The sequence below is a fragment of the Uloborus diversus genome, chromosome 8 (genome assembly GCF_026930045.1).
Source record: "Uloborus diversus isolate 005 chromosome 8, Udiv.v.3.1, whole genome shotgun sequence".
Taxonomy (NCBI): domain Eukaryota; kingdom Metazoa; phylum Arthropoda; class Arachnida; order Araneae; family Uloboridae; genus Uloborus; species Uloborus diversus.
The window spans coordinates 23,773,304-23,799,273 of NC_072738.1; the positions used below are offsets into that span (position 1 = coordinate 23,773,304).

The window sequence follows — 25,970 nt, forward strand, 5'->3', positions numbered from 1 at the left end:
AAGCCTAGTTATAACTATGCCTGTGATAACAAAATAAATATTATTTCATTTCATTAATATTTCAGCTTAATTTTTTTGTTTAAATGGGCTTTTTAAACATATTTTGAGAAATTTTGTTCATTTGAAGTTAATTTTTGTAGTCGATAAATATTTGAAACAATTTTTACTTTAATTGCAAGTAAACTGTTTTTGAAATGCTGTATATAAACTATACTATTGAAGAAAAACCATGAGAGTGCCTTAAAAAAACACACACACACATATTAAAAAGGATTCCACCTTACCTATCAAAGAAATTAAGAAACTCCTAATAAAATATAGATGTAACACAAAATGAAATTAATTAAAACTAAAAAAAATTAATAGTGTAAAAATCAGTGTTAAAAATGTAGCAAAAGGTCTCGGGAATAACCCTTAAATTCATAAATTTTTTTAAACAAACCTATTTTATATTTCATTTTTAATCTGTTTTAGCCAAAGCAAGGATTTGTACTGAGTGATAATGATTCTAGTCTATCTCCAAACTCCTATAGTACCTGCCGGTTTTGCTTAATGCAAGGTTATAAAGTAAGTGATATAATTTAAATAATAATAATAATTGATATTGTGTTTTTTTACATTTTGGTCCAATTGGCAAAATTCATTCAAAACTAATCATTCCTTTTATTGATTAAAAGTATAAAATTAATGTACAAAGTTCAAGTAAAGAGCTTGATACAAATAATGAAATTTTATCAAATTAAGTTCTTTTTAGTTTACTAATGAAACAGGATATTGATTCTGCAAACATCTTTTATCTTTTTGAAAAGTTTAATTTTTTATTTTGTGTTAGTTTGCTCTTTGTTTCACGATTGATTAAAAATGTATGAGCGAAATTCAATTTGTTCTTTGTGGTGCCTTATGTGGCAACATAATAAGTACTTTTTGTAAATTGTTAAGAATAAAATTAAGTAGAATATCTGTCTTTAGCTTGTAATTGAATACATTAAATATGTAATTTTTGCATTGCTAAGATTGAAAATATCAAACATATACAGTAGTGATGTGCCGGATATCCTTATCTTTGGATATTTGAGAGAAAGTAAAGATCTGCACTCATACCCATTATGTTTTTGACTGATCTTTTATATTCTTAAGTTTTAACACATATTTGAATTTTAAATATAGGTAGGTCTAAAAAAACTCTTAAATTACATTTAAATTAGGATTTGTGTTTTTTTTTTTACTTAAATTATGTAGTATCATTTCTGAAATTAAAAAGTCAAACTTTAACCCCCTTACACACCAAGGAGTAATTTTAATTGCTGTCCATATTAGCTAAAAGCGAACTTGGTGTTTTTTGCAATTTTGGTAGTGAACACTTACTTGTATATTAAAAATATTGGTACTAATCTATTTAAAGGTTTTTTTTTTTTTTTTTTTTGCGTTTAATATTAGTTTGGATCTTCCAAGTTATACACAGTAGGTGTTATTATCTGGTTAAGTAAATTTTAGATACAATTCTACTCCTTTATACCTTTGTAATTGGTAACAATTTCACTGTTGAAAGATAAGGAGAAAAAGCTCAATGATTTAAAACTTCTATCAGCTGTCAGTTGTTTTTGTTCTGACCAGCTTGACTTTCTTAATATAGGATTGACTCTCCAGGTCAGGGTTTTAAAAAGTTTTAATTTAATATTAGTTCCTGTTATTGATTTGGGGTTTGTACTATTCTTTACTTTGGTTCTTCTCAGCTTTCTTGGAAAAAAGTGAGACAACTCTCTGTTTATTGTTTTGAAGATATTCCCATCTGTGTAATTTCATGGGTAGGGGCGAGTTGGAAGGAATGGAACAGCGTTGCATTTATGCCGAAATGAAATTATTTCTAGTCTGTCCAATATCAGCTTTAGACTCTTGCTCCTACATCCTACGTCTACCGAGCAAGCTATGAATAATTGTTCAAGTTTTAAACATAAATGCAGCACAATCCCATCCTTCCCAACTCTCCTCCAATCTTAGTGGAGACTTCTTTTAAGGATAAATCATATTCTTGATTATGTTTTCCCCATAGATGATATTAAAAAATAATAATAATGATGCTTTTACCTTGATGGGTACACATTCCATGACAAATTTTACACCTAAATAAATAAAAAAGGGTGAAAAAAATTTGAGATCCGTGTTCATCCAGATCTAGGCAATAATGGTACCTATCCCCAGATCTACATTTTTAACAATCCAACACATCTCTAATATACAGTGTAAGGGACACTAAGGGGACAGGACATTTTGTCCCTAAAACCAAGGTGTCCCTTCTTTGGAGGTATATGAGTTGCTGCATGCAGTGTAGTAACTCGGTTAATTATTTTAATAAATGTAATTTTTTAATATTTAAGTGTAAATACTGAAAATGTTTCATATAGTTACAAGTGGAATTCGGAATTTAAGTATTTTAAAAATTAAAATTTAATAAAAAATTTAGCTATAGCAAAATTATGTAATTTAAGAAATCATTTTCAGGTAATTCATTACGTAGTTTTGTTGGAAGATGTAATTTACAATGCAGTACAATGTAAATAAAAATTTGTTTCACATTTGAATACAGAGCTATTTGTCAGCGCTGAGCTCACATCAAAAAGTAGATTTGAAAAAAAAAGCATTCATGTAGGTTTCAGCTAGAGTTTTAGAGCATACCTACTTTTTTTACACATAAATGTCAAGCTTTCACTAGCTAATTTTTAGACAAAAATGATCCTTGAATTCCAGAAAATTCAAAATATCTTTTTTTTTTTAATGCATCTTTAGCAATTTTCTTCAGTCCCTGAATGAGAGGCAAATACATGGATGTCCCTATTAAAAGAGACTGAAACCAGAAAAAAATGTCCCTTAAAGGCGGTACTACTATATATTTTTCTAATTTTTAGTAAGTTAAATATGCATAGGACTTTTACTTGGGTTTTATAATTAAAACTTTTGCAAAAGATTGTAATGAAATTAAAAGTTATTTTCTTAGTATTCCATGTAATATTCACAGTTTAATAACTGTCTTGAATTGATGTATTTGACAGACTCATTATAACAATACGCAAACCAATTTTTTTTCTATGTAAAATAATCGTTTCATTAAATAATTAATTTTATTCACTTTGCATAATTTTTCTTTCATGTTTTTATTTCTAAATTAGTTGCTTTATAGATGCGAAGAGGAGTAATCTCAAGTCGAAGTGCATATTGTCCAACAGATTTATTTTCTGGGTGAGAAATTTTTAATTTTTTCATTTTGTTTATTCAGTTGAAAAATATTAATATATCAATATTTTGCAATATATGTATAGTACAGTTTCAAAAATCCAACTAATTGAGGCTCATATCATCTGAAATTGCTGAAAATTCTGATCACCAGGAAAAAATTTCTCAATTAAAATTGTACACTATTCGGGCGGCATAAATAAATGTACCTTTTATTTTATTGTACAAAGAAAGGGAAGTAATACTTGCACAACAAATTTATCATTCAACAGAAATTTCTATTTTTAATTGCCCCTAAACAATTTTTATTTATTTATTTATTTATTGTTACAGGTTGTCTCTACATATATGTAAATTTGTAGGCAACCAAAATTCATTTTGACCCTCCCCAAATCCATTTTGATGAGTTTTTTGTCGTAGCTTTTATGTGTATCTCATATAACACAAAAATGGTTAGTCGTAGGAACTTCAATTTACAATCACACAACTTGCACGGCTTCAAGTTCTGCACCTATTTCTTTGAAAACAAAGGTGTATTCCAAATGGGATTGTATACATATTATTTGCTGCAAATCAATATTAATTTCAAGTAATTTTATGTATCCAGTTATTATCTCCAAGACATCTCTCAATTGGCCTCTTGTGATTAATAGCTTGTGCCACTTGAGGGATGTTGTTGACATTATCCTCTCAATACTTTTTATTACATCTTAAAACATAAATGAAGCACCTCATATTTAACAGAACCTCAAACTTTAGAGACTCTATCATACCTTTTTCTAAGTAGAATTTTGATATTATATTTATAATTACCCTAATTTGTGACCCAACATGACACCCAAAAGTCCCCCGCACTTACCATTTTTGTGGTTCATCTGTTTTAGATGTCGGGGAGTTCCCCCGACAAATGGGACTTCAGGAACAATTAAACGCTGACTCTAAGCATTTAGTTGGGCCCTTAATCTGTAAGCGGGTTACACTCTGGACATCACTGACAATGAAACTTGTACCTAGCACTCAAGGCAGCATCATTTAAATTTTGCAGCACCTGGAATTCATTGTTTTTGTTCGCAGTTCAATAATATTTTTTGGCAATGTTTGACTAGCTGAGAAGTGCTTTATTTTGACAAGGCTGAACAAGATCCAGTAACTTTACTCTTTTACTGGCCAGGCTGTGCATTTTGAGAAAATAAAGAGTTGGAAAAATGGTCAATAATTAGTGTTGTTACAGTTTGGGTTACTTTGGAATATGTATAAAAAAATTTCTACTCTTATTTATCAAAACGTTTCATTATTTTATCGTAATCTATGGAAAATTAATGGTAACGTGGTCGTGGCGAGTTTTAAAAAATCCTTGGTGCGGCAGCCATTCTAAAAGTTCCATTAAAACGTACAAATTTCACAATCAAAACCTATTAAATGTTCAATCAAACAATTTGCACCCATCACACTTTTATGGATCTAGAAATTAAATATTATCCAGGAAGTATTTACATGTTCTGTTTCTCCTTAGTGTTCATAGGTGGGGTTACGTGAAATATTTTTCTGTCATGTCGATATTGCACAACCCTTATCTATGAATACATCAATTGAGAATTAAACCTCTCATTTTTTTTTATTGTTGAATTTATTCCTATTGCAAATGGTCCTTTTTAAAAGTAATTATTCATGAGTTTCATTCCAATTACTAGGTGCTCTTTGCGTATGCTCCATGCTTTAAAGATGTTGCTCAAGTCTCCCCAGAACAATTTTCGAATGTTCAAAGACCAAAAACTAGTCTATTCAGAAGAAAAGAAGGAAGACTTAAACAAATTGCTCTCGGATTTCTTTGATTCAGAAAAGAAAAGGTAACATCCGTCTCCCATTCTAATATTAGTAAAAACTTTAAAGCTATGCTAGTACAATTTAATCCTTTAAAATTGAGCTTTACAAATCTATATGTGTCAAAAAACACACAGTGCAAAAAAAAAAAAAAAAATTAGTTATTAATTGCTTTTAAAATAGTACAACTTATTTAACTAAGTGTTCTGTGTTCCTTTTTCTCCAGAAGATGAAATTAAATTGCATAGCTGCTATAACTAAAAAATCTGTTTTTTGAGGGCTTCCAACTGTTCCCTTATTTATTTTTTCTCTTGCATTATTTAATTCTGATGCACTATCAGGTAATTGCAGGTTTTGAATTTCGCTAATTTAACCGCCTTAATCCTGGCACCGCCTGCAGAAGACACTAACCACCACCTACAAAAAGTAAATAAAATGTTTCAATGCTAAAAAAAAAGGTGTTTTGTTAGCAGATTTTTATTCCTTGCTTACAGTCAAATGAAAATAGCATTCTAAAATACAAAAAGAAGAAGAAGAAGAAGTTTGCATGTATGCACATTAGTTAAGTATTTTTACTGAAAAAATTATTAAATCTGCTGACGATTTTTCTTAAGTATTGTGTTTTTTCAAGTAAGATTATTAGTTTCCACTCAAATCTTCCTTCTTTTGATTGACACCATTAACTTAGACTTGCCCCTCCAGGGGACACTAATTTTATCAAAAATAAAAATAAGATAATTTTGCAAACATTTTTTCTGTACTTTTTTATGTGTTTAGAACCAATTGATACAAACAATTTTGGAAATTATCATCTAAAGTTGGTCTTTGATCTGAGGAGAATATCACTCTCAATTTATACAGAGAACAGTAACAGTCAATTTTAACACTTGTACATGATATACAATTTTGTACATAATGTACAAATGCTGTACAACAAACCTGTAAGATGTTTTTTTTTTTTTTTTTTTTTTTTTTTTAAGACTAAGACAGTAGTTTCCAAACTTTTTACATCTGCACCATCTTTTTTTTCATAAAGAAATTGCTTCCCACTCCCTATCTTCATAAATAATAATCCAATTTCATAAATATCCTGAAATTGCCATTTATTTAACAGGTTAAGAAAACAATACCATATTTTATATAAAATAGTTTTTATGCACCAAAGCATATTTATTGTGGATTGTATTGTAACATGAGTATTCATACAAAATTATCGAAAAATAACACATGTGTAAAATATTGATATAATGTTAATGCAGTGAATGTCTTTGAAAATATATCTATGTTCTTAGAAATATTTGAAAACATAGCTATGTTCTTATATTTATGTTGCTCAAACCCAAATGGCGTAGCTATGAGATATTGCTCATTTTCTGACACTTTGACTGTTTTCTTATGTATGTAGCACCCCCCCCCCCCCTCCAAAAAAAAAAATGACTCTATGCCTCCTTAGAGCACATGCCTCAAAGATTGGAAACTACTGGAGAAAAATATGTTTAAATGAATTTTTTCTCTCTTTTTGTGATTTCGCAACAAGATTAATGTCTTCCAAATCACACTAAATTAAACCTTAGATACAATTTTTTTAATTTACAAGTGTGTTATAATATATATTGTATTTTGAAAAGTGAAGAATTTCCACACATCGTGCATGAAAGTATTTTTTTCTTCTAGTAGCTACTCAGACATGTTGTGCAATCTAGTCATCAAAGCATTGCTGGAACCTTTTGAAGAGGGATCATACAAATTTCTAGTCCACCTATTGAATAAAATTTCACAAAGATGTGCCAATTCTAACCCATGTGAAGAAAACGGTATTTGTTTTTGAATTTTTATTAAGATTGTGTAAAGTTTTTAATTTTAGGTGTGTCAGGTTCCTCGAAAATGCTTTACTTCTGTGAGCTGTTACAAAAAGTCCTTTTAAGTGCTTAATTTTGAATAAAAATTCTTAATTCTTTTCACATGGTGCTTTAATCTAATTTTTTTTCCTTCATCAAATATTCTTAATAAAGGAAACTGTTTTCCTTTTTTTTTTCCGTCCATCTCTCTCTCTTTAAAATATCAAAGATTTCTCTTACTAAAATTAGAAATTTTAACTAATTACTGTGAAAAACTACTGATGTTTGTTAATGTTTTGGAATTTTTTTCTTCAGAATATTTTAAATACTTATAATTAGGGTTTCCCCTCCTGTTTTCTCACTTTACTTTTGTTTTATTTTCCAAACTGATCATGAAATTTTAATTGCTAAGGAAATTCAGTCTTTTTTCATGGATTGAGCAGTTAAATTTAACAATTGCCTTTATGCACAAAGCTTTGGAATTTGACATTTTCGCTCTTAAGTGTGCATAGTCCTATTTTTTCAAAGTCCATTTTGTTAAAATGTATAATTTTATGTATGTTCTCATTTGTTACTGGAATCTTTGAACCAAGTGTAAGTCTCATAGAGGTCAAAGATACATAGAGGTCAAAAAAAGGAAACCACTCAATTTACCCTGAACCCAGGGAAAAAGCCTCAGTCATGGTGCTGGGAGTGGAGAAAAAAAGGTGCCTTTTTTTATTTTGGTATTCCTAATAGTCTTTAGAGACAGGGCCGATCCTAGCAGGTGTGCAGGGTGTGCACCGCACAAGGGCGGCCAAAGCAAGGGGCGGCCGCGGGCCGCATCATATAGTTCTAATAATCAAGCAAAATTTCTCAAAAATTTCTCACAAGATAACTTATAATAAATCGAATCAATATGCTGAATTTTAAATGTTCAATTATCAAAGTACGTAAGTTTCGATTTCCTGTCAAAATAGCATAATTTAAGAAAAATAGAATGTTAGGGAACATTTTGTTGGTTTATTGTCCATTAATATCTACTCTTTACACACATGCTTCATTTTGTTGCAAAATTTGTGACAGAACCGTTAATCAGGCATGGATACAGGGGAGATGAAATGAGGGAAATGCCCCCCCCCCCCCTCCTGAAGCATGAAAGGGTGCCTTCTAAAAGGAGCACCGAGGGCGGCCACTCCCCGCCCCCCAAACTTTTATAGACCTAAACAATGAAGACATATTTTATTTATAAAAAAAAAGAAGCTATACTGATTAGATACTCTCGCAAGCATTTCAAACAACAAATTCTGTGTTTAATAATCGTAGGTGCGTGGAGAGAAAGTGGAAAATTGCGACTCCCCTGGGAGTCAAACATATTTGAATGACAAACAAAAATTTTGTAATTTTCCCCCTTTACGGTATTTTTTTCTAATTAAGATCCCGAATGAACTGCCTGGTTTCTGATCAGGTAGGAGGACAGGGCTCTTGCATCGGGAAGCAAATTTATATGTAACTCCAAAACGAAGATCCAGAAGAATGCCATGTCCTCCTTGACGAGACTAAAGAAGGCTTAAAATTGCGTTTCTGAGACTTAAATTTCGGAAACTTTCGCTGGTTGAACCACCGATCTTAAGGACCCAATGTTGGCTCTAATGTCCAAAATGTGTTTTCAGAGGACAGCTTTTCCTAATGTCATCAAAAATTGCTTAATGACATTTTTCGGATTTCTTTTTCGAAATTTTTGCGATGGAGGGCCCCGAAATCCATTCCCAAACATTACTACCAAAGACAGTCTCAATTAGCATCTTTAGAGAGGCCTCTAATCCCACCCCCTTTCACTTAACGTACTGAAAAACAAACTAAAATTGCGTTTTTCAACCATCAGTTTCAAGAACTTTTGGAGAAGGACCCCGGATCCCCCTTTTCTCCAACACTATCACTATACACCCCAAAATTTCGTTTTTAGACGGTTCCGTGGAACCACAGAACCCTTCCTGCCTAAACTACCCTGAAATTGACTTCAGTTTCAAACAACAGTTCGTCAGGGGACACTGAACCCCCGCCCGCTCTTTTAGTCTCATTGTTCTCAAACAATGCCTGAAATATGACTTTGGGATTTCAATTTCTACGAAATTCCGGATTAGAACTGCCTGGCTTATTTAACTTTCACAGCTTTAGGGCATACCCATCAATGGTCGAGGTGAGGTGGACAAAAGTCAATAGTTGTATTTTTTAGATATTAATATCGAAAAATATTCGAAAGATCCACCGAAGCTTCCCAATTTCGTTAACGTCACCAAAGATAATATATAATTGCGCTTTTAGAAATAACCGTTTGGGAGCCCCAAAACCCTTCCTTCCCAAAAATAACCCATAATGGATTTTAGTTCCGAAAAATATTTCGGTTCAGAACATTTTCACGTTACCTCTACCGTTTTCAAATATAGCCAACAATGGGTTTTTGAAACAATAGTGCCGAGAAACACCCGGAGAAAGGCCGCCATTTCCCCTACCGTAAGCAAAGGCAGCCTAAATTTGCGTTTTAAACTTCAATTTCGAAAACTTTCGATGGAATACGATTGAATCTCCCTCCCTTTGGCAACGTCAACAAAGGTAACCCAAAATTGCGTGTTTAAAATTTCAGTTTCGGAAAATTTTCGGGAAGAGCGCCGATCCTTTCTAAGCTACGGTCTTAAAAAATAGCTTCAAATTGATTTCAATTTTGAAAGAATTTTAGGAAATAACTGCAACATTACTTTCACCTAAAGTCTCGAAAAAGTTCCTAAAATTACGATATTTGACGTCGAATTCCGAAAATTTCTCCATGCACCTTGAATATACCCGACTCTTTCGTCCTTGCAACCGAACACAACCAAAGATGAACTAAAACTATTTTTCATACGCCAATTTCAATAATTTTTTCGGAGCAATCCCCCCTCCTCCATCCTTCCTCTGATGTCACCGAAGACAGTTTATAAAATGCGTTTTTGCGACGAGTAAATTTTGGCATCTATTACTTTCTTCAAAGTATAAATTGTACCTAAGGAGTTTCTTATTATAAAACTTTTCTTTCTTCTTATAAGTTCATCATTCTTCTGCTTTCTTTTTTCTTTTTTTTTTTAATTAGAACTTCGTATAGAAGTTTGAAAAAAGATTTATATGGACAAGATTTATATTAGTCAAAATATGCAAATTACTCTTGAGGGGCGGCACATTAAGTCTTTGCACACGGGCGGCCGACACCCTAGGATCGGCCCTGTTTAGAGATTGTCTGCAAATGATGTGGGGGGGGGTGGAGGGTGGGCATAACAAGAAGTACTGTTTCATATCAAATAGAGCCCAGGTGCCTCCATCAAGTGGGGAAACTGGGAGGCAAAATTCTCATGGCAATGGCATCCCACTGATAGTGGTACCATGTGAAAGAGTTTTTGCTATGCTGGAGAATCGCACTAGGTCTGCAAAAGACACTACCTCTACTGCAGCCCCATTAGAAAAAAACATTGCTAAACAACATGCCTAACAAGCTGTTTGGTATCTGCTTGCGATTCTGCCTTAGCTCAAGCTATGCTGCCGTGCTAAGCACAGATGTGGTATCTGCAGTAGAGCTCAAAATGAGAAATTGACGATTAAAGTTTTACAACTTGTTTTTTTGATTTATGACTTAATTAAATGCTCAACTTGCGGTAGTTGTTTCGTAAATAACTTATCTAAAAACTGTAAGAGAGTATTTTTGTAAAAATCTTAATTTAAAATTAATAAATGTAGTTACGACAAATTTTCTTTTCAAAACCTTTTCATATACTAAGCTATTTTCACCGTAAGTGACAATTACTAGGCATTTTTGGGGTATCTGCACAGATACGACAAAAATAGCTTAATAAAACGTGCTCAAAGTATCATTAAATAATACTAAAAACATCTGCTTTCTTTGGACTTAGCTGTTTCGCTTTATTTTGTTAGTACAAATCTAACAGAATCTGCCTTCTGAAAGATACCATTTTCAAAACTCTGGACACTGTAATCCATAACAATTTTCTGTTTTTTTATATTCAAAAAATATGTTTTTTATAATGTTTTATTTTCTAGATTCATTTTTACCGAGCATGAAGATAATTTTGACAGCAGACGATACTTAAATAAAAATATTACTGGCCGTAGAATGAAATGCGGTTTGTTTGCCTGAAAGAATTAGATATGAATATTTTACATGCATTTAATTTATAGAATTGCATTTTAAATAAACATTTAAATAGAAAAAGCTGAATATTTACTTTAACAATTATACAAAGTTGTATTAGTTTTTATTATCAACCTGTATCAACTATTCAACGGTAAACTAATTTTAATATTCTGTGTTACAATAAGCTGCTACATTATTAAATATGCTGCTTTACTAAGGAATAAATTCGTATCTACAAAAAATACTAAGGAAAAAAGTGGTAACTGCGCAGATACCACTTTAAAGGCTTAGTATTTGTCACTTACGTTCAAATTGCCTTAGCAAACTACACAAACTGTGCAGTTACGACTTTTTTCTTAAAGCTTTTTTTAATATTTCGCGTTCACAAATCGCCAAAAATCTTGACATTTAGGTAAATTAAATTACTAACGATCACCTGGTAACAATAACTCAATTTTGATAAAATGTGCAGATACCACATCTGTGCTTAGCACGGCAGTATGGGGCACTTACTTGTGGCTTTATACCCAAGTTTGTATCCATAGGTTTTGAGTTGAAGCTGTTTGCTGAATACAGTGAAGCACTGTTTATACGTTTTTGAAGGGACTGTATGAAAAAAGAATACAAATGTAAAAAAAACATATAATAGGTATAGGTTAATGTGTATTAGACTCTGTGAGGACCAATTTTAAAAAATGCGTAATTGACAAAAACGTATAAAAGAGAAACGTATAAATGGTGCTTCACTGTATATTGTGCTGAAATATTTTAGCTATCAGTGTGAAAAAACATTGAGCTTCTAAATGAGTTTTTTTTTTACTTTCAACTTTGTTATGACTATTCCAGAATGATTAACCACCATGAAAAAATAGGGTGCCTGTAATAAGCTGTTTGGTGTTTTGCTTGCAGTCATTTCTATTTTTAACACTAGAAAGTCGCCCATCAAGGTATGATGCCTGAAAATTGCTTCTACATTTGAACGAAGAAATTGCCTGTTTGGGGATACTTTGATACTTGATATTGTAACCCTAACTCCAGTGGATTAACCCTAAGCTCCAGTAGGTAGTGTTCATTGTTGACCATTTTTTCGTTTCTTCATTCCCCTGAACTGACAGTCTTACCAATAAAACTGTTAAGTTGACAGATAGAGTTCAGCCTTGTAGCAATAAAGCCTTTCCCTGCATGTTAACCTTTAGGCTACGGCAACTATACAATTATCTTTTCCCTCTCCCTACGGCTCAAAGCTTTCTTAGTTCCTTCCCCCCCAAATAGGACAGCATAAAGGGGGCGATGTCCACTTCGACCGCTGAGCTCTCCGCAATACAGGGTTACTATAGTGGGACACTATACTTGGCTAGTCATCACTTATTCAATGGTTTGAAAATAATTTTTTTCCCTCCTTGTTCCTTATGGGGTTCTCTAGGTTTAGATTTTCTGTAAGTATGTTTGGTTCAGTTTTAAAATTGAAATCACTGAAATAACGCTTCTCATCTAACCTAAGGCTAACGACAACAAAATAATAAATATCAAACTCTATTTGTGAGGTAGACCACTGGATTCAATAAATGCCAGATGTCCTTATCTATGCGCTAAAATGCGGAGGTAAATAGCGTTCAACTGAGACAAAGCCATTGTAAATACAATGTAGAATACCTTAGATTCAAGGGGGACAACTTTGCTTTTCAGCTTGGCTATTCAGAAAAATGATGACACTAATACGTGTGTCCAAGAAAGAATCCACAATAATAGCGAACAATTCCTTGCTTTGCTTTTCTGAGCAGGTTGGCGTTTCAAAGTCAATCACTGTCGAGTGAGATAATATGGAGAGACAGCCTACAAATCCCCTGATATCCCCATTCACTCTTTCTTCTAATTGTGGTTGAAATACCTCTAGTAATTGTTGAAGGATTAAGTTCCGCTCCCTTCACAATGCACAAGAAAAATATCTGGGCAAATTTGTTTTAGATTCCAAGTCTTTCCTCTTTTCAACATTTCCTATTTATGTACTATCTTTATAATACATTTTCACTACCCAGTACGTTGTTATTTGTGAGTAAGAGAAGATAAGTAAAATAAAAATACGCATGAGTAAACAGAAAACCAACCTCTTTCTTCCATTTTTTACTAGCATAAACAGTTCCAAATGTAAGAATTAATTAACAGAAAAAAAAAATAAACAGACATTAGACTCTCATTGAAAACTGAGTAAGATATATCAGGTGCTCTTATAAATCTTTTCACTTAACCTCTTTTTTTTTTTTTTTTTTGCGCAAGGAAGAAAGAGGAGCAACCGACTTTGACTTAAAAATTAACATTTTAAGCCCCTTAAATACAAACAGGGGGAAAACTGAATGCACAAATTTATACTTTATTAACTGCTTTATAAGGCCATAACGTTTAAGAATTCCTAAGTTGAACCATAAAATTAAAAAATTCAGCGAAAAAAAAATCCTCGTAAACGTGCCCCGGTGTACCATACTTATTTTGTTTCATTCAGCATATCCTTAGTCCTTTTGACTTTCTACTGAAATAATATTCGCTATAGACAAAATATCAAGGAAATACATTTATATTTTCTAAAATATCAAAATTACAGGGCTCGGAGTTGTCCTGGAATTCCTGATTTTTTTTTTCATGTCCTGGAATGTCCTTGAATGTTTAAAAATGTCCTGGAATTTCTGGAATTTCAAGCCTTTCTTTTTGTTTGAATGAATAAAAAATAAAGTTTTCCCCGTTGAAAAAAAAAAGCGTGAAAACTGCAATCCCATCGCCGGGCTGTATTTATTTGCCGTCAACCGTCTCCTCAGCTGATCACGTGGGCCATCTAGGTTCAGCGCATGCGCTGTGTGCGAAGCGATCGTGCGCCTCTCGAGGATTGGAGGGTTCACGTTCACACCTTCGCCGCTGTAAAAATACTGGTAGAAAAGAAAGTTCTACGGAGGGAGGGAATGAAGCGGTGCGGGGATTCAAGATGTTCCCTGAATTTTCTATCTGCTCTGCGAGTGTAGGTGCGCGGTGGCGCAGAATGAAGTGAAATGAAATGAACCGTTGTTGTGCTCAATGGTAGATTATCGCCATCGCAGCTTCTGAGTGCTGTCCGCGTTGCTCGTGGATGTTCTTGAGAGAAGTGCTCGATGCACGTGGAGATTTTAGTTTGTGCTCCCTAATTTAACCTGCCAATACATACGGAGCATTGGATTAGTGACTGAAAAAATGCCAAGAGATACCAAATTTTCTTCTTCTTGGTTGGATTGCAAGGACAGAAGTGATGTACTAATAAAAACATGGTGTTCTGCATCAAAAAAAAGTGAACTTTCTGCCCATTGCTTCGTTTGCCTGAAGGATTTCAGCATCGCTAATATGGGATTTGCTGCAGTTCTATCGCATGCTGATGGTGAAAAGCATAAAATTAAAGTGAAAAGCACAGCAAACCAATCCTTTTTTACGTTTAGTAGTCAGCCTGGAAGCAGCTCAGGCGAAGTTGCAAAAGTAGCTTTAGTATCAAAGAGTGGATCAAAATTTATACCAACTTCAGAGGCTGACAAGATTCTCAGAGCTGAAGTACTTTTAATTCTGGAAGCGATTAAAAATAATTTTTCTTTTTCTTCGCTTGGGGATCTTGCAGGACTTTTTTCATCTATTTTTGAAGATTCTGCTATTGCAAAAGGCATAAAATTGTCTGAAAAAAAGGTGAGATATGTTGTTAATTTTGGTTTAGCACCATTTTTTAAATCTCACCTTTTTCGAGACATAGGCTCATCGTTTTATGTTTTGCATTTTGATGAAACAACCACAAGTCAAATAAAAAAACAATTTGACTTACACATAGGCTATTGGTCTGAAACTAAAAAAAAGGTGATTGTGTCATATTGCCATTCCGAGTTTCTTGGCCATGCTGATGCCAAAGTGATTGTGAGAGTAATATTGGACTTTATTTCAAGCAATGGTCTTGATGCAGAAAAACTTTTGCAATGTTCCATGGATGGACCTGCTGTGAACTTGTGTGCGTTGAAGATGTTAAATGCATCGTTAAATTGCAAAGAAATTTCTAGCATCATTGATTTTGGATCATGTGTTTTGCATACAATGCATAATGCTTTGAAACATGGTCTCGAAGAACTAAATTTCAATATTGACAACTTTGCAATCGATGTCTACACATGGTTTAAACTTTCAGCTGCACGGCGAGAAGATTTTCACCATGTACAAGTGGACAGCTTGAATGAGTGTGCAGCAAATCATTTTTTTCTTCGCCACATAACTAGCAGGTGGCTCACTCTTGGTCCAATATGTGACCGTATTATTGAGCAATATTCAGCTCTGACTGAATATTTCTTAAAATTCCTCCCAAAGCAGAGTTCATTCAAGCCTACTGAGAGGTATACTCGCATTGTAACCCTTTTGAAGAACCCAGATACACTTGCATATCTCGAGTTCATTTCTTACTTTGCAGGAATTTTTATGCCTTTCCTAAAACTTTTCCAGGCAGAAGAGCCAGTCATTCATATAATGCACAGCAAATTAAATGAACTTGCTCAGACTGTTATGTCTAAATTTTGCAAACTTGAAGTTTTGCAAAAAGAAAACACAGAGTTAAAGATCATGAAAGAAGGACTTTCACTTGTAAACGTTAGTGTCAGTTCCGGAAAATCGTGGAGTAAGTTGCAAGAAATGGATGTAGGCTCTGCCACAAAAAGAGCATTACAGGGTAACTTAGAAAATTCCAAAGCCTTATTACAAGCTATAAGATCATGTTACATAGCAAGTGCGAAGTATTTATTGAAAAATTTACCTTTAGCAAACCCTTTGCTAAGAGATGTACAATGTCTGCATCCATTATGTCAAATGGAAGAAAATTCAAAAAAATCAATTGACCGTCTGTGCAAGCACATGTCAAAAGTGATAAAAACGGATGCAATGTGTGACAAAATTGGCTCGGAGTGGATCAATTATATGTGTCAGGATTTGACTAAATATCAGGAGGAGTTTAAAAAAAGTAATGATATTTGTAAGTATTGGGCTGGTATTTCTGAAATTAAGGATGCCACTGGTACTTATAAATTAAAAAATTTGTATATATTAGTAAAGTCGTGCCTTACTTTGGCACATGGACCTGAGAGGGGTTTCTCTGCTAACAATTCTATTGTCACATAAGACCGAGCATCACTCTCAGAAAAGTGCATTAGGTCTCTGAGAATATGTAAGGATGCAATTCGTTCGTATAACAATTCCGTAGCAGCTGTTCCAATAACGAAGGAGATGTTGTCTTCTGTTAAAAAATCCCATGCAGAGTACGCCTCCTATCTCGAGCAAGAGAAGGAGAAAATAAAGCAGAATGACCTGAAACGAAAACTTGAAGAGGCAGCCATTGCTGAGAACGATGCCAAGAAGAAGAAAAAAATTAAATTAGAAGACAAGCTTAAAGAACTTTCTGGAAAAGAAAAAGATTTGCTGGACAGTCAGGCCGCAGCACAGAAAATTCTGATAGAATCGTCTGAACGACTCAACAACGGCATTAAAATGAACAATATGGAAGACATTAAAGTAGCTCAGATGTTATTATCAACTGGCAATGATGAACTTCATAAGATAACTCACCAGTTAAATGTGACCAGGGAGGCCATATCAGTTTGCCAGGATAATATTAAAAAAATTTGGCCAAAGCTTAAATGATTTTCCCCTCTCAAATTTCCTTTTTAATGTATGTTCATTGTCTATTTTTTCTTGGCTTAAGCGGTCAAATTACCCTCAAAACAATTTTTTTAGTTTTAAGTAAAACATGTATTTTTTTTAAACTGTTGCATGTACACTTATTTAACAATCAATAATTTATTTTCTAAGATTAAAAAAGCTGCCCACTTTTTCCGAAAATACGAAAACTTGAAAATTTTAATTTTTTAAAAACCCTAAGGCTTTTTGGTTTTAGCATTTATTTCAAAAATGTTTATTGCTTAATGATCACAATAATTATGTCGAAATATCTCTGCATTCATTTGCTTATATATTGGTTTGAACATTTTTTGTGATCTATTATGTAAACAATCTTAATTTCTTATCTTATGTTTTATTAAGGTTCAACATGCTCTAAAAATTTTAGTAATTTATAAAATGCTTATTCAATGCACAGTTTTGTTAAACATATTATCCTGAGTGCAAAAAAAATATTATTTAAAAATTACTTTCTTAATAGAAAAAAATCCTTAGTGATTTTGCTAACATGGAAGCACAAAAAAGGATCATTCAGAAAAAACACTTCAAAGTTTTGCTTTTCCATTAAAACACATAGCGGGAATGAACTAAAATCATGCATAACTTTTTAAATAATTGAGCTAGATTGATATTTTTTCCGTGTGTTCAAAGCAATTTTAAAATCCATTAAAATTTTTTTGGGTCAAAAGGTCATTTTTGAGGTTATGTGACTCCTTAAAGCCCATTGCAATTATAGTTTTTTAGTTGGCAAATATCACTAGGTTCCTAATTTTTTTTCTAAAATTTTGGTCATAATTTTTTTTTAAATGTTAATTCAATTTCAAAAATTTATTTTGTTGGAAATTTCAATTTGAATTGTTTTAAAAAAATTTTTTTTTTTTTTTTTTAAATATTGTTTTAGTACAATTGGGGATTTCCCTGAAATTTTCATTTACTAATATTGTTCCGGCAAAGGCAAGCTTAAATTTTCCTTCCTTTGTAATTCATGTTTATTCCTCATCTTTGGGTTACAAAAAGCCTGTTAATAACATTTGAATAACTTATGGAAATTTATTAATCTTTGGAGAACATATAAATACATAACATTTGGAATATTCTGCTTGTGTATCCTACTTTTTCAATTCACAGTAAAGCTCAGTGATGTTTTTAATAGGTAAGTTGCTAGATTGTTCATTTTGTTGGTCCTTATTTCATCAAGATCTTTGTAAAGTTGTTAATGAATTTAAAAAATCAAGAGAATTGCTTCTCATTAAAAATGTATTAATATATAATATGTTCATGAGTGTATAATGTATATATGTAACAATGTTTCAACAAACATCTAAACTAAAATGTGTTGCTATCATAATTATTTAGAAAATAGTTTGACATCTCATGAACAGAGTATTTTTTGAAATTTACATGCAAGTTGATATTACTTTAGCTGATAACTTTTTTCTTCTTTTTTTGAGAACTGTTAAAAATACTGAATTTTCATGGGTCTAGCAGCTGCAGTTGCTAGTTTTATTTCATTGTTTATGTCAAGGGTTCCCAATCTTTGCTGCGGCACCCTGGGATTCCCTAGGAGAAGACGAAGTGTCCATGGTATCACTAAATCTGCATGTAACACATAGAGTAGAGTGCTAGGAGGAAATTCTAATTCCTCATAGTACCCTCTAATTCCTCATATAGGGGTACCAGAAATCGGAAGAATTTGCGAACCCCTGGTTTATTTTCCTTCTAAATCCATCTTATGGCCTCATCTGCTAGCTGGAGATCATAGTTTTCATTTTATAGTGATGAAAATTAGTAGATATACTTATTGCTGGGACTAAGCAGTATTGCCAGTGTTTCCTGGATAAATAATTAAGTAAATAAACAGATTAAATTAACCATTTATTCTTCTGTGCCATAATAGTTATATATTGAAGGTTCCACTTGCTCCGAAAGTAATCTGTAAAGTCATGATTGATGTCCTGGAATTGTCCTGGAATTTTATTAAAATTATGTCCTGGAATTTTTAAATTTGAACTCCTACCCCTGAAATTAAGTTTTTATGCTTTTCACTCAATAAGTGATCAATTAGATAGATTTTGAGGCGTAGCGAAGGGGGGGGGGTGTAAAAACACCCCTGAGAGCCCTTGATTTTAACATTCTTGCCATCCCTAGTGCAATAACTTTTATATATGAAAAGGCTCGTTTTGAACAGAAAACCCCCTCCAGAAGATAATTCTGGCTGTGCTAGTGACTCTTTTTATAAAAAAAAAAAAAATGAGCATTTAGTCTAACTTTCAATTTTCAAACCAAAAGATTCACGACACAGATTCTTAATTGAACCTCTCTTTCAAATTTATTGATTTTAGAATGTTTTCCATGTTTTGTTGAAACGGTATTACAAATAATTTTCAGTTAAAATGTAAATAAAGAAATAAATGAAACGTGGCAAATCGCAAATTGATAAGTTGTTTCTTATTCAGCATGATATTCATTTTCGAAAAGTTAGCAAAATAAGATATGCTTTTCAAGTGTTTAATTATTTTTGTAAAACCATAACAAAAGAAATATTTTGGAGAATGATGTTTCTTGCGCTCTGCTCCCTAAATATCTACACTGCTTAAACTAAATAGGTGTTTTGTACTCAGTAAAATATGCTGTTATTAATTATAGGAAGCCTTACTATTGGGTTATTAAACAGAAAAAGGCTATCAAAAATTTTTCTTTGATTCAAGTATTTTACTTCTGCTTAACTTTCTCCCCTCTTTTTCGAAACTTCGCCACACATTCCTCACTGGGAACAAAACTATGCCAAACGCCTCTGATTGACAGACCCCCAAAAGGGGTGTAGTGCGTTTCATTCATTTTCTCCCTGCGTAGGCGTGTGTGAAAGGATTATCAACTGCGGGAAGTAACTGGAGGGGGAAGGGAAGGACTGGTACAGACGTTGTACCACAGCCGTAGGAAGAGAGCACTTTTTGTCGGTACAGCATATGTACCGCCGTTGGCTAAAGGTTAAACATTACCAAAACATATTATCAAATTATCATGCCCTGGCGTGAGTTCCATGGTTGAAACACATGAGTTACTCGACAATTGGCTATTATTTATATGAGGATTTTATATTTTCTACTTAGCAATTTTAACTTTCAAAATAATGTGCGTTTTGGACGTTAAACTTTTACAATGACATATTTTCTCATTTAGTAGGGAAGTACTGTAACTAAATATGACAATAATTCCAAACGCAAAGAAGGTTGTTCAATTTTTTTATACTATAAATGTTTATTTTTATATTTCTGTCAGTAGAATAAACTATGTGCTCCAAAAAATAAAAATTTTATCTGTTGAAAGTATAATATAGCTACAAATTTACCGACTTTAATATTTTTCAGAATTTTGTCATAAGTTGCCACGTGGCTGTGTGCTTGAGAGAATATTAAATGTTCAAAGTCTAGACACAATGGAATTAACAAAGTTGTACCCTTTGTATCGCAAAATCATTGTCAATTCGGAACAGTAAGTATTATTTTGTTTTAAGTTGGAGATTTTACACTTATTCACAATTGATTTTTACTTGAAACAAGACCTTTAATTTTTCCTTGTTGATCCATGTTATAATTCTAGTGGAGCACATAATATGGATTGAGTTAAATGTATTAAAAGCTACTAATTTTTTCCCCTTTCATATAACTCAGCTGCCAACCCTCCAGATTCATTCAGGAAACTCGTGAATTTTCAGATCTTTTCCTGAACTCCCTAATCTCCCAAACTTTCATCAAAACAGGGTAAATTAAAATGTAAATTGTAGTCGACATGTAAATTGTAAAATGGATATTGTGAGTTGATGTATGATCAGCGAATACATATAAACTGAAAGCGAATACATACAAACTGAAAAAAAAATCTTTTGTTCCATTTAGAGTATTTGTATAAAACTTATTTGGTGAGGGTGGGGTCAGTTGGTGACAGACACATTTCCCATTTTCGTAACCATCTGCTTCGAAAAAAGAAAAAAAAACTTTTCAAAATTTTTTATTGTAGATACTTGTTTTACCTATTTATTTTATTTCTACTTATTTTTAGATTTATTTTCACAAAATACTACCAATAATATGCCTATTTTTTATTAAAACAAAAAACTTGGTAAACTAAGCAAGCAACTGACAGATTTGTATTGAATTTTGAGTATTACAGATACACTAATATTTGAAGGGAAAGTACAACAGCTTGAGTTCAAAGATAGTGGATGTCAGTCTTAATTTTTACGCTCAAGAATTGATATTCTAGAAAGCAAGGCTTTTATCTTTGTATGGACACATGTCTTTCAATCTTATGAAAAGTAATACAGGAAACTATTTACGATGTAGGGAAAATGGTTAAGATGACCAAGTTTATTCAAAATGTACGAATCGGAAATTTGTTTTGAAAATTACAGTACATTAAAAAAGAAACAATCTTTTATAATAAAACTTGCGTTGAAACAGTATTTTTTACTTTTGGCAGTAAATTTGAGTTTTAAAAAAAGCAGAAATTTTTCACTTTTTTTCCCATGGGGCAAAGTGAAAAATAAAACATTTTTCTAAATAAAAAATTTTCTATTCGATTATAAAACATAATTTTTGATCAAAAAAAATCAGAAAATAAAAGGTTGAATGAATAAATGAAAAGATAATGAAACAAAAAATTAATAATTAAATGAATAAATCAATTGATATGTGAAGAAAAATAAATGAGCAAGTAAAAAAGAGTGAGCGAATAAGAAAATAAGTGAATGAATGAATATAATATAATAAGTGAATGAATGAATATAAGTGAATTAATACATGAAGGAATGTAAATGAATTCATTAATAAATGAAAATGTAAGTGATTTAGATTAAATGATTGAGTGAGTAAACAAAACAAACTATTTCACTTTGCCCCGTATGTACTTGACTAATTGTACAATTTGTTTAAAATACAAATAAGTTAATATTGACTAAATTTTTGCTGCATTGAATGCTAGGAGGTCTCAACTAATGCTTCAAATGATAATAACAAGAACTTTATCATCTTATAGTAACAAAAGTGATTTTTGACTTCCAACAAAATGTTGCAATATGAGTATCAATTTTTTTAAATTGTCTGTATTACCAAATGTTTTAATCTTCAGCGGTATTTTTTTTCCGCGACTGGAATAGACTACATATGGTACTTCATAGTTAAAATAATACCTGATCGATGGAGCTAAAAGCAGAGTAAATATTTCATCATTTCACTTTGCCCCATGTTCCCCTACAAATATTTTATACTGAATCAAACTTATATTTTTTATTTATGATACAAATTTAGAATTTTTTTTACAAGAGTAGATAGTAGAAATTTCTAAAAAATTTGGATGAGGGTCTCCGAAGATTTTCCTTTGTCATCAAAGATAACCTACTACTTACATTTTTGGACTTAAATTTCAAAGAAATTCCTTGGGGTTACCCCCAATCCTCTCTCTCACCACATCATTAAAACTTTTCTAAAATTTCGTGCTTGGATTTTCAATTCAGAAAAAAATAAGGAGGGGAGGATGTGAATAGAAACCTTTCTCCTAACATTTTTAAAGATAGCCCATAATTGCGTTTTTAGAACCTCAAAATAAAAAAAATTCCGAGGAAAGGTCCGAGTCCTTTCTCTCACACAATTTCAACTAAGATGGTCTACAACTGAGGTTATTTAGGACATATTTTCATTTTCGAGAAATTAGAAAGCATTCCTAATCCTCCTCCTGCCTATCCTATTGTCAAAAGCGTTTGAAACTTAATTTTTAGGACTTCAGTTCTAAGAAATTTCGAAGGCAGTCTCCAAGCTTGAACCGTTCATAGAAGTCCATAAACCTCTTCTCCTCACCAGAGATCGTGTAAACTGCAGTTTTAGAACTACTGTAGATTCATATAGTTAATTCTCTTTCTCCACTTATATAACTCAATTCCCTTAGTGTGATTTCTCATATGCTAGTAATGACGACCTGCCCCCTTCTAAGTAAAAATCTGACTCTCTCCTGTCTTGCTGAACGTTTGAAAAAAAAATGAGTGACTACCAAATGCCCTCCTAACAATATTTAACCACGCGACGGCCTTGTTTAAAGAAAACGCCTTCATTCACTTCAGTGAAAGGCAGACACTAAGAACACACACACACATGTGTATATATATATATATGTGTATATATATATATATATATATATATATATATATATATATATATATATATATATATATATATGGGGGCACATAGGGTGTTGCAGGTTGTTTAGTTGGTGAAAAAGGGGTCGAAACGTGAAAAAGGTTGGGAACCACTGACCTAGACCGTTCAGCCGATTTTCTTGAAATTTGACACAGAATTAGTTTGTAGCATGGGGGATGTGCACCTTGAAGCGATTTTTCAAGCATTCGATTTTGTTCTTTTTCTATTCCAATTTTTAGAAAATTTTACCGAGCAAATTATCACAATGTGGACAAATAAATTATGAAATTATCATAACATGGAACCGTAACATGGGCAAGCAAATGAGTATAGCAAATTGGCGAGAAAACTAATGGCAAAGCCGTGCGGATACCACTAGTATGTTATAAAGAAGCACCTCATGACAATAACTCAATTTTGATAAAAAGTACAGATACGATTTTTGTGCTTAGCACAGCAGTACTGCTATTTATCAATCACTTGTGGAAAGTACGTTAAAGGCAGGAATGTGATTTTGAATATGTTATTTTGTTATCATTATTGTCTTTAGTGTCTTATTTACATTATTTTGGAATTCAATAGAAGTTATTTATGCTTTTTTCCCCTATGATAGATCATCAGATTACGTTGGATGTATTTCAAGGTATTCAATTCCTTCACATGTAGGAGAAAATCTGAAGCAGTCAAATGAATCTGATTATCATTTTGCTTCTAGAAAAGTAAGTTACTGCATTTTTTTGTCATCATTGAATAATAGTTTTTTTATACTGTAGCTGATAATTTTCCTGCTGGCTACAATTGAAAAGATGCAAAGAGAAATTTGAACGGAAATTAAATAAGTAATGAAAAATCAAGGAGGGATACAAAAGAGGGGTGATGGGGGCGATTGCTCCTCCCTTGAGGGACCTTTCACCGTCATTTTTTTCCAAATTGAGGTTCTAAAACGAAAGTGTAGGTCATCTGTGATATAATGTCAAGGAAAGAAATCGGGTTTGAATCTCCCTCTCAGAAACTTTTCGGACAGACGATCCTAAATGATTTTAGGCGGAGGACTTTGGAAGCCTTCCTTCAGGTATTTCTCAAAATGTAAGCCCAAAAGACGTCATTGTAGACATCTTATGTGTAGGCAGGAATGGGTTCAGTGACTTTACACCCGTAATTTTTCGGAACTTAATTTAAAAAAAAAACGCAATTTTAGAGTTAGTGGGTTTTAAAACATTCCACTGGAATTATTAAGAAATTGATTTTTTAAAATACAATTTTTAAAAAACTCTATCAATTGAAAAGGAAAGGAATAGGTTCAAGAACCACCTTGGCTAAATGTCTATATTTTAGTTGTTTTAAATACAAGTAACTAAAATTAAAAATCTTAAAAATTGCCCAACCGACACGCAAATGTAGAATTAAGAGGGAAAATTGGAAATCCTTTTAAAAACCTTATACTATTAAAGTCAATAACAAGTGTTTTATAGTAACTGGTAACAGATAAAATTTTAAATCATTATGTTTTCTTTTCTTGACGGCCAACAATGAATTCAGTTACCAATTGTGTGAAACAAGAAGTTCTGTCTAGAACTAGACGAGCCTACTTTCCCCTACTTATACTACTTTCTAGTACCTGATCAATGTTCTCAAAATAGCTAAAATCGCAAATTGTTTCAAACATATTTTTCCAATATTTTAAGCTACTTTCTAGGAATAAAATATTCCTCACTCATCTAAAAAAATTAGATGCGTAAAAAAAATAAAAAAAAAACAAAACAAACAAATAAAATAGCAGCAACTTTTAAACAAAGCAGCTAATACACTTTTTTCCATTAAAAAAAAATTCTTCAACAGCTTTCAAAACGAAAAAAAAAATAATAAAAATTAATAAGCTCATTAAAATAAATACATCCAATCAAAAAAAAAACGTTTCTTTTTCCCCTGTTGCCAAAAATAATTTTTTAAATGAATTAATGCACTTCTCAAGATAAATAAAAACGATAAAATGTGAACGTAAAGAAATACTTTTCATTGTCAAAAAAAAAAAAAAGAAAATCGTCTGCGCGTATCTTTATGTAGAAACATAAATGACTTCGAGTTTATTCACCGAAAACTGAATACCTAAATAAAAACTTTAGCGTTAGAATAAAAACAAATCACATCAACAATAATTATTTCACAGTTAAAACCATAACGTCGGAGTCGGAGTCAATCTAATTTTGGGATGAAGGAGTCGGAGTCGAATATCCAAGAATCGGAGTCAGTCATTTGTCCGTGTATAAATTTTTGCCAAAGCTAGGAAGTCATAGTCGAAGTCGGGGAGTCGGAGTCCGATTAATTGTCGGGCACAGGAGTCGGATTCGGATTCAGGTGCCCCTAAATTGTCGGAGTCTGGAGTTCGGCGTCAAGAGCTATTTCCAACAAAATTTGTTTGAAGTAAATCCGCCTTCAAGTACGGAATCTACATTGACTTTCAGTTTCCCCGTAGGCGCTAATGTTAAGGGATTTGAACTGTTCAAAATTGAACAGAAAAGTGTTCAAATCAAAAAGATATTTTATATACAAGTTTTTCATCAAAAGCTTTTTCCTACAAAGTTTGTTTGAAGCAATTTCGCCTCACAGTTTGGAATTGCCTTGAATTTCCCCGTAGGAGCTAATGTTAAGTTTTTTTGAACTGTTCAAAATTGAACAAAAAATAGTTCAAACCAAAAAGCGAAATAGGGGAATGAGGTGTCCTTGCCGAGATCTTTCGAACAAAAAAAAGTTTGTTCGAATCGGACTATTCAATCAAAAGTTATTAGGGGGGGACAGACAGACAGACCGACAGACAGACATTTTTCCCATCTCAATACCCTACTTTCCAATTTTTAATTTTTCGATATTTATTTATTTTATTTATTTTTGACTTTTTTTTGTTTTTCGGGATATTTTTAAGATGCATTAAGCCTTCTTTCATGCTTTTTTCTTCTTTTTCTGACTTTTACTGGGAACGTAGGCTAAAAAGGCTTAGCCGTGCTTAAAATCTACTTCCAAGAAACGTCA

General features: G+C 32.4%; 1 protein-coding gene across 3 annotated transcripts in view; it reads left to right on the plus strand.

Annotated features, from left to right (window-relative positions):
• LOC129227271 (inositol-pentakisphosphate 2-kinase-like) overlaps nt 1-25,970 on the plus strand; it is a 50,587-nt gene that overhangs the window by 18,676 nt on the left and 5,941 nt on the right. For 2 of the 3 annotated variants that reach the window (XM_054861791.1, XM_054861793.1), the window contains 6 exons: nt 475-567; nt 3,176-3,234; nt 4,920-5,075; nt 6,724-6,863; nt 20,124-20,247; nt 23,557-23,662. In XM_054861791.1, coding sequence (XP_054717766.1) covers nt 475-567; nt 3,176-3,234; nt 4,920-5,075; nt 6,724-6,863; nt 20,124-20,247; nt 23,557-23,662 — 678 coding nt within the window. The remainder of the gene's footprint in view (nt 1-474; nt 568-3,175; nt 3,235-4,919; nt 5,076-6,723; nt 6,864-20,123; nt 20,248-23,556; nt 23,663-25,970) is intronic. The other variant, XM_054861792.1, reaches the window with a different exon arrangement.